General features: G+C 40.7%; 1 protein-coding gene across 2 annotated transcripts in view; it reads left to right on the top strand.

The window, feature by feature from the left end:
- Window positions 1–7,380, top strand: part of LPAR4 (lysophosphatidic acid receptor 4) — a 65,708-nt gene extending 58,328 nt beyond the window's left edge. For both annotated transcript variants that reach the window (XM_082263774.1, XM_082263775.1), the window contains exon 2: window positions 5,959–7,380. In XM_082263774.1, coding sequence (XP_082119900.1) covers window positions 6,059–7,162 — 1,104 coding nt within the window. In that variant the 5' untranslated portion in view covers window positions 5,959–6,058 and the 3' untranslated portion in view covers window positions 7,163–7,380. The remainder of the gene's footprint in view (window positions 1–5,958) is intronic.
- Window positions 7,381–10,420: the final 3,040 nt, after the last annotated feature.

Below are 10,420 nucleotides of genomic sequence, written 5' to 3'. Positions count from 1 at the left end.
CTGTCATTTTTGGTGTTTTTTTTTTTAACGCGTAATGGCGGCGATCTGCGATTTTTTTTTTTTTTTTTTTTTTTTTTTTGCGGGACTGCGACATTGCGGCGGACAGATCGGACCCTTGACTGACATTTTTGACACTTTTGGGGGTACCAGTGACATTACTGCAGTAATCAGTACTATATATATGCACTGTTACTGTAAAAATGACACTGGCAGGGAGGGGGTTAATTTTATTGGAGAGGGAGGGGTTAATGTATGCCTGGTGCTTACTGACGTGTGGGGGGGGGAGGGGAATGAGTGAGTCATGGACAGATCGGATGTCCAGCTATGCTGAACAGTCCGATCTGTCACTCCCTGTCACTATGGAGATCCGCCCGCTTGTGTTTACACAGGCGGGCGGATCTCCACACTAGATTCCCGACGATCGGGGGAAGAGCGGCGGCGATCGCCGCTGCTCCTCCCCTGGCCCGACTCCCGCTGTGACTGAAAACAGCGGGAGCGAGCCTCCGGCGGCGCGCAAGCGCCGCCCAGAAGGGGGAGTGTCTGACGACGTAGTACTACGTCGTCAGACGATAACGAGCCACTTTGCCGCAGTAATATTACTGTGGGCGGTGGTAAAGTGGTTAAGATGTAGTTTACATTGAATTGTAGGTTGACAAAGTATAACTTAAGTTTAATAATGCTTTAGAAATCATGGTTTTGGTTACTAAGGCTCGTAGTTCCAAGTTATTAATGACCATTACCATTGTGCATGTGGTTTATTTTAGGGTAAAGCGTTACTAAACACTGTACAGTGTCATGACTCCTTTACTTTTTAGACACAAAATTGCTTCATATTGAACACACTTACCACTGAACCTCTGGGAAATCTACAAAACCACTATTTATTCCAGATAGCAATTCCTTTAAAAACAATGCATTTTATTTTTAGATACCAAAAATGTGAGCACCTAGTTTTGCATTTCTATTCGCTTTCTGTAATCCACTGCCCAGTAAGATTCTGGTGGAGGTAGGTGTGTCATTGTGAACCATTAGACACTACAGCAGGGGTGGGGAACCTTTTTTCTGCCAAGGGCCATTTGGGTATTTATAAAATCATTCAAGGGCCATACAAAATCATCAACCTAAAAATGTGCCTGTTATATTTGGTCAAAAATTTAATTAACTCACCCCTAATGTGATGGCTGCAACTACTTCTCTTTGGTGAGGTGTGTGATGTTAGCTGGTATTGATGATGTTGCTACTCGCAACTGGTTTTCCAGGTTTGTGTCGGTCAGTCGGGAGCGCAGTCGACTTTATGGTGGTAAGCTGGCTGGTACTGCTGGTGGTAAGCTGGCTGGTACTGCTGTGGGCACTGCTGGCTCTGGCTTATACTGCTGTGAGTACTGCTGGCTCTGGCTGGTACTGCTGGCTCTGGCTGGTACTGCTGTGAGTACTGCTGGCTCTGGCTGGTACTGCTGGCTCTGGCTGGTACTGCTGTGTGTTCTGCTGGCGGTAAATGCTGGCTAGCAGTGGCGCCGCACTGGAAGAAGAGGCGAGGTTTCCTGTATTGGTCACAGGCGGAGTGCATTTGATATCACTCCGCCTGTGACTCACTCAGACTGTCAGAACGGAGCCGGAACTATACAGGAAGCATTGGCTCTGTTCTGACAGATCAGCTGAGAGACAGACTCCGCTGCACGGGGTGCCGGACCAAATGACTTTGAGGGCCTTATACGGCCCCCAGTACGTAGGTTCCCCACCCCTGCACTACAGCATTGTTAACAGAATGAAATTGCAGAGTGATAGCATCAACAGAATGCTGCTTCTCCTTCATTGCCCATACAGAAGACTGGGTGTGGTGCAAACTGTTCTTGTGCTGACTGTCTACTTGTGGCAAAAACAAGTATACCATAGCATAGTTAAATATGGAAAGGTTATTGATAATGGTCTGTTAAGGCAGAGGCGTAACTAGAACCTTCAGGGCCCTGATGCAAGAAACCATGAAGGGCCCCCCAGACCCCTGGCCGGGGCCCTTACCTTCAAGCCCAGGGCTCTTCCCACTAATCCTGGGGCTCTTTACACGCGTTGCATGGCCTTTTATTACGGTCCCGCAGCAGGATTCTTTCACAAGTTCTGCAGTGGGCCCCCTTCCTGCAATCTTGTGGGCCCCCTTCCTGCAATCTTGGGGCCTCCCCACAGTGGTGCAATGCCAGGGTCCGGTCGCAAGTGTGACCTTTGCGATCCTGGAAGTTCACCCACTGGTTTGCTACCGGGCCCCCTGGAGCATGGGGCCCGGTAGCGATTGCAACCCCTGCAACCCCTGTAGTTACGCCCCTGTGTTAAGGTATGAATAGGCATGAGATTATTTTCACCCAGTCATACTATCTGTATTTTTCTGCACCAAGCTGAAAGACCTCATTTTATTGGTGGTTTAGAAGTTTCAGATATCCTCTCATCCTTATTTACAGTACCTTTTTAAAGATGAGTGTAATGATGGTTTTCTCTGGTATGGACAAAATAAATGAATGTTTAGCACAGATTTAAACAAAGGACTAGTTTTATTGTTTTTTAGGTTTTACAGGGCCCCCCAACTATGGCCATTTAGTGTAGAAAATACCCTGACATCAGTGGTCAGTGTACGTTTATTATGCCCCAGCCTTGGTGGTCTGCTGGATAAATAAAAATGCCCTAGGGCGATCGGTGGGAGTAAAAAAATAACCTAGCGTCTGTGGTCAGTGGCAGGTGGTTATAATGCCCCACCGTTGGTATCAATGGGAGGAAAATTGCCCTATCGTTAGGGTCATCGGGAGAAATAGCCATGTGTCACATGGCTTGCTTCAGGTGGGGGGGGGGGAATAATGCCTCGTCATTGGCCTCAGTGGGAGAACTAGTGCCCCATTATTGGTTTCAGTGGGAGGAACCCCATCAATGGATTAGTGCCACATAAATGGGATCAGAGAAATAAATATTCTATTCTTATTCTAATAACTCTGTTGAATGATTTGTTTTTTGACTTGATCTAAGAATATATGCAGAGTACAAGTACAGTATGAGCATCCATGTTTGTGTACATCTCAGACTGCCTATTGTTCAACTGATATCCTTTGCAGCATAAGGAAAAACCATGCTAGGGTCAGTTGACCACATAACATGACCCTAATGTAAATTAACGATCTAGACAAAGTTTATGGCGAAACTTCACTTTGACCTCACCCCTTGACACAACTCTCATAAACCAGGTTGTAAAAAACACTTGGAAAAAAAGAAAACTAGCATTAAATAACTGTCTAATTACACAAGTTTTTTGGGTTTTGTTTTATAAATGAAATAATGATTGTATTAGGTTGACTGTAATTTTGATGGATCAGGTTGGAAGATTGCAAATGTATCCCTTCGAAAAGATAGAGATACTAAAGTGGCAAGTGTAATGGAGGGTTTGGTCAGTATGCTTCATTCAGTAAATGTTCCATTATAAGGATCCTGTTTTAAGCTCCTATGTACAGATATATGCCTTAGGTGTGGGCATGTATTGGGCTGTAACATAGAAATATTGTTTCACTGTAGCTGTGTTTGCTGACTGGTGACTAACCCTTCATTTTTATGGTAATTAGTTGCACGTTCTAGCATAAAAATGCACTAGACAAAGGTAAACCTTTTTGTCTTCTGGTTTATAGAGCAGTTATCTGGGTACCTATTGACATGTTTGGAACATCTTTAGACCACCTTGGGTGCTCTAATATGCAAATATTGGTCCCTAGCTTCATAACTTTGCTTTACCTAGCTTCCTTCCACCCACTACTCCTTCCTATTGATCCCCAAGGCTGCCATTCACATTTGGTGGTCGCTGACCAGATGCTGAGAATGGAAGGTGATGGGCTAGAAACTGTTGTGTATTTTTGCATATCAGAGTCCTGGGAATTTACAGTTTCTAAGATGCTCTCAACACCATTTAATAATGTGAGCAGGAACCTGGAGGAGCTACCTGATCTGTACACTTTGGGGCCACTTTAAAGGGTGAGATGAACCCACCAGTTCAATTTAAGTAGCCCTAGACAAAAGTTCAACAGTTAATGTTGGCTTACCATACCATACTTAGCACAAAATTTCAACTTAAGTGCATGTCTGGGAAATGAACCCTTCTGGCCATAAATTATATTGTTTGCTTGTATGTTGACAGACAACTTTCAATTATATGAAGGACACTGAGCCAGCCCATATGGTAATGCCAGTGAATAGAGCCTCTTACGTCTTTTTAATTGCTAGGATCTTTTAAAGCTGTGCCAAAACTCATGTTCTTCTATCCTGAAATGCCTTCAGAGTTTCATGTTAAACACCCTACTTATATCACACATTACCATAAAAACTTAGTTCCCCTGTTATTATATTTTGCTGTGGCTTTCTATCATTTTATTTATATCACCCATCTGGTCATACTGGGTTGTAGTTGTACACGTGTATACCTAGTCCTTGGCAACTGAGCTGTATGGTGAAAATGTAAAGCAAGTCTGTTGTATTTTCTTTGAATGCACATTTTTAATTATTACAATGCTTACATTTTTAAAGGACTATACATTTTTTACCAGCTTCCACTTCCAATTTTTTTTTGATTGCATTAAGAGCCAATTCACACTGTTGCAATGCTGTAACATGCACAATGTGCTGCAGCGCATATAACCTGTGTTTATGAGTGGCAGGATCACGCAGTGTCGACGCACTAACATATATTATGCTGCCTTGTTGGAAATGCTGCATGTGTTGGAGGGTTCTGGTGGACTAGGCAGAATATTCAAATGAAATGGCTGCCTTAAAGGATAGATTCACTTTTAAGAGCATGTTGCATGTTACACCTATATTTCGGGTGTAACATGCTCCTGTACACAAACATCCTGCAGCCAGCACTCCCTGCTTTGTGACAGTAGGCGGGGGATCTTCTCCCCACACCTGCTGTCCCAATTTGAAAACCGCATGACCGTGCGGGGCTCCACCCACACAGCTGCAGTTTCCTGTGAGTAAATGAAGTACAAGTACTCTCAGCTGCAGAGGCAAACGTCTTGTAGTGCTCAATGAACTGTGAGGGTGCTGGTGAACATTCTTGTAGTTCATTGATTCTTCCTGCAGTTCACGAACGGTCAACCCATATGGACAGACAGCTGACGGAGAACCTGCAGGATCCTGGCATTGCACTCCACTTTAGTGTAAAAAAAATTAATAAATGTACTTTTTTTTTTTTTTACTGCAAAAAGACGTCTATTATCTTTTTTTTTTTTTTTTTTTTTTTTTTTTTTTTTTATATATAGAAGATGAACTTTATTTTTTAATTCAACATATGCAAATTAACAGCATGTTAACACACATGCAATAATGTACTAAAGTGGTATGAATGGGCCCTAAATGTAGAGATTTGTAGATTTAAAAGTAGCCTCAAGTGGCTTGGCACACCTAACACAGTGTCTCTTTTGTAAAGGGAAACCATGCAAAGTGTATTTTCACCTTGTGTCACTGCATTTAGTAAGAAAAGTGAAAATGTTATTTTTTTTAAACTCCCAATGATCATCTATTTTACCAAAACCATTAGCAGTTTTGAGGCTAATGCTGCTCTGGGCTTTCTTTGTCTGCAGTTATAAACACATTACTTTTCAAAGAGGCCAGATTTTAGGACAACCTGCACTTGATTACCAATGTTTTTTTTTTTTTCTCTCTGACAATGGAAAATATTAATAGGCCTTCGGGAAATCTTGCATAAAGCGTACAATTGTTTAGTAGTGTACTAAATGTTTTTATGTAATTGAAATTTCTGCTTGTGTGTCTTTAATTACCCATTGAATTTAGCATCCTGCTTTCCAAATCACATTTTGCATGATTAAGGTTAAGCCATTTCCTTGCTTAATACTTTGTTTGGTAACAATGTGTTCTCTTTAGTATTGAATTGTAGACTGTCAGAAAATAGCTAATTGTCAGTTTTGTTCTGTTTCTGTTTAGGATAATGATATGCACAATGGAAATGAAGATACTTACAAGTGACTACAGGCTTCGGCACAAAAAAATGAAATGGCATTATTGCTCCTAGAGTTTTCTATGGATGCTGCTAAAACTCATACAGGATTCAGTGGAACCTTCCAGACCTGGGATGGAAAATTCCAGCAATTACAATAGTAACTGCTCCATTGATGACTCCTTTAAATACAACCTCTATGGATCTGTTTACAGTGTGGTATTTATCTTGGGGTTAATTACAAACTGCGCTTCCCTTTGCGTCTTCTGCTTCAAAATGAAGATGCAGAATGAAACTGCTATTTACATGACCAATCTTGCTGTGTCTGACCTACTGTTTGTATTCACCCTTCCTTTTAAAATATTTTATAACTTTAACCGCCACTGGCCCTTTGGGGACACTTTATGTAAGATCTCAGGCACAGCATTTTTGACTAACATTTACGGAAGCATGCTTTTCCTGACTTTTATCAGCGTAGATCGGTTCTTGGCCATTGTCTACCCATTTCGGTCTCGAACCATTAGAACACGAAAGAATTCTGCTATAGTATGTGCAGGAGTTTGGATCCTAGTCCTCAGTGGAGGCATCTCTGCTTCACTTTTCTCCACCACCAATAAGTCCACAACAAGCACCACTTGTTTTGAAGGCTTCTCCAAAAACATATGGAAGACCTATTTGTCGAAGATTACCATTTTTATAGAAGTGGTTGGGTTTATTATTCCCTTACTGCTGAACCTGACTTGCTCCTCACTAGTTCTGAGGACGTTAAGAAAGCCTGCAACCTTGTGCCAGATTGGAACCAACAAAGAAAAAGTTCTGAAGATGATTGTTGTTCATATTGCCATTTTTGTTGTGTGTTTTGTCCCATACAATTCCATCCTTTTTCTTTATGCTTTGGTTCGTTCCCAGGCAATAGCAAATTGTTCAATTGAGAGATTTGCAAGGACAATGTACCCCATAACCCTTTGCATCGCAACCACAAACTGTTGTTTTGACCCCTTTGTCTACTACTTCACTTCCAAATCCTTTCAAAAATCATTTAACATCAACCCTCTCATAAAAATGGATACCCTGTTCAAGATAGATTCTTCGGCAAAGATCGCTTTTCCAGCAATGCAAGAGGAACTAACTGAACAGATAAATATTAACAATGGAGGAGAGCTCATTCCAGAATCTAACTTTAAGGACTAGAAGTCTGTGCTCTAGTGTAAAATACAACAAACCTCTCTAGTGACTGAAACTTTAATTTATAAAGACGGCTTTGAGCTCTATGGTCAGTATTATAGATGGTATAAATGTGTATAAAGATAGAGTTTTAATTTAATTAGAAAATACCCTGTATCTTGTAAAAAGCTTCAAGTGTGGCATGGTCACAAAAATATGTTTAAATGTGTTTTTTTGTGTAAATATTCAACAGAAAGTATTGTAGATGTATGTGTTCCCAATGACAGTGTTACAGTGTTTATGGCATTTTGAATGTGAAAAAATTATCATATACTACAATCTGGGTATTTTGATTTCTTTATATGATGCTTTTGAATTGGAAAGTATGGGTAAGAAATTATTTTGTTTTAGTAGATCTATGGCCTTGTGTTCCAATGGCAGGTTTTTCAATGCAGAAGATAGACTTGGACATATACTTTATAAGTAAAGGCCTGCAAATATGCACTTTTTGAAAATTAAGCTATCAGGAGTGATCAAAATCTCAACAGCTCACCTTCGTGTCATTATTGGAGGGATTATTGATATACTTTGTGGAACATTTCTGGTTTATACACAAATTAGTCCTAGTGCACAGCTAAGCTCTCACAATATTTGTATTGCAGATTGCACACTTGACATGTGAGTATGTAAGTTATGGTGGCCATCAGCTGCCAAGACTCCTTTTAATGGTAGGACTGTTTCCCAACAACTGACTCCGGTCTGTTTTTTTTTTTTTTTAGTAGAGTGCAATCCATTTTATCTGTGGACATCCACTTTCCAGTGATGTACTCTGAGGAGTTCTGGTCACATGAGAGAGAGATGATATAAGCTGCTGCCTCTTTTCAAACAAGGAACTACAGACATGATTTTGGGTCTCATGTCTCAGGTAGAGGATCAAATATAGGACAAATTGTATGCGATCTCAAGTTTGGACCACTAGTAATTTGGATTCACTCTTCCGCAAATGAAAAGTGTTTTGCTTTGGTGATATCCCAATAGGTTCCTGTTTAAACTTTGTCTGAACTGTCTATAGACCACTGGTAAGGTAGGTACAGGTCCCTCTAAAAAAATTAGCATATTGTGATAAAGTTCATTATTTTCTGTAATGTACTGATAAACATTAGACTTTCATATATTTTAGATTCATTACACACAACTGAAGTAGTGCAAACCTTTTATTGTTTTAATATTGATGATTTTGGCATACAGCTCATGAAAACCCAAAGTTCCTATCTCAAAAAATTAGCATATTTCATCCGACCAATAAAAGAAAAGTGTTTTTAATACAAAAAAATTCAACCTTCAAAAAATTATGTTCAGTTATGCACTCAATACTTGGTCGGGAATCCTTTTGCAGGAATGACTGCTTCAATGCGGCGTGGCATGGAGGCAATCAGCCTGTGGCACTGCTGAGGTGTTATGGAGGCCCAGGATGCTTCGATAGCGGCCTTGAGCTCATCCAGAGTGTTGGATCTTGCATCTCTTAACTTTCTATTCACAACATCCCACAGATTCTCTATGGGGTTCAGGTCAGGAGAGTTGGCAGGCCAATTGAGCACAGTAATACCATGGTCAGTAAACCATTTATCAGTGGTTTTGGCACTGTGAGCAGGTGCCAGGTCGTGCTGAAAAATGAAATCTTCATCTCCATAAAGCTTTTCAGCAGATGGAAGCATGAAGTGCTCCAAAATCTCCTGATAGCTAGCTGCATTGACCCTGCCCTTGATAAAACACAGTGGACCAACACCAGCAGCTGACATGGCACCCCAGACCATTACTGACTGTGGGTACTTGACACTGGACTTCAAGCATTTTGGCATTTCCCTCTCCCCAGTCTTCATCAGGGTCCGGTCACCTCTTCTCGTTGTGCAGCGTTTTCTGCCACACTTTTTCCTTCCCACAGACTTCCCACTGAGGTGCCTTGATACAGCACTCTGGGAACAGCCTATTCGTTCAGAAATTTCTTTCTGTGTCTTACCCTCTTGCTTGAGGGTGTCAATGATGGCCTTCTGGACAGCAGTCAGGTCGGCAGTCTTACCCATGATTGCGGTTTTGAGTAATGAACCAGGCTGGGAGTTTTTAAAAGCCTCAGGAATCTTTTGCAGGTGTTTAGAGTTAATTAGTTGATTCAGATGATTAGGTTAATAGCTCGTTTAGAGAACCTTTTCATGATATGCTAATTTTTTGAGATATGAATTTTGGTTTTTCATGAGCTGTATGCCAAAATCATCAATATTAAAACAATAAAAAGGCTTGCACTACTTCAGTTGTGTGTAATGAATCTAAAATATATGAAAGTCTAATGTTTATCAGAAAATAATGAACTTTATCACAATATGCTAATTTTTTGAGAGGGACCTGTATAGTCAGTCTGCACTGACTGACTTGCATAACGTGAAGAATTACAGAACAGTTATATAGAACACGTATTGACAATATCAATGTGTGAAGATGGTTATATCCACATATACTGGATATGTAAAACAAGATCATGGGAACATGAAGCACACCACATATTCATTCTACTATGAGGATTTATAACATTGAATTGTGCAATAGGTAGGCTCTATTCACACTTGTGCGATTTGTCATGCAACCTTGGGCATCAAAGTGACATGACAAGTCAAACCCTATTCTTTTCAATGGCCCCCATTCAAATTGGTTGCTACTTAAAGTCGCAGTGACTTTGAAAAAGGTGCCTGCACTACTTTGGTGCGACTTTTGATGGGACGTAGATCCATTGAGTGTTAAGTCGCATCAAAAGCCGCACTCCAAATTCAAACTGGAAATGATGTGACTTTGGAGACACACTAATGTAAATGGAACCTATGGCTTCATGCACACTGGTTTATTGTAAACACTGTTTCTCCTGACAGTAAAAAATCTGCATTAAAAACTCACCTAAGCTGCATTTTTTTTTTTTTTAAACCAGTTAATGCGAGTTTAACAGTGTTTGGTGTTCTTTTTTTCATTGGCCAGAATTTTAACTTAAATGCGTCAATGAGTTTAGGTGCAGTTGGTGTTTTTTATGACCAAAAACACTATTCTTTTGCGTTCAGGAGAGGAGCTTTGACTGGCTCTTAACTCTGCTGCTCCTAAACTCTAGTAAAAGCCTGTGTGTGTACATGGACACATAGGCATTTATTGAGTTGCGTTTAGGGGCTTAGGCAAAAAAAAAAAAGGTATAAGCTCCTAAATGTGAGTTTAGGAGCAGCAGTGTGCATGAGGTCCAAAGCTGGCCATACG

Source organism: Pelophylax lessonae (genome assembly GCF_965119305.1).
Source record: "Pelophylax lessonae genome assembly, chromosome: 7".
NCBI classification, from domain to species: domain Eukaryota; kingdom Metazoa; phylum Chordata; class Amphibia; order Anura; family Ranidae; genus Pelophylax; species Pelophylax lessonae.
This window is presented reverse-complemented; position numbering and strand designations above follow the sequence as displayed.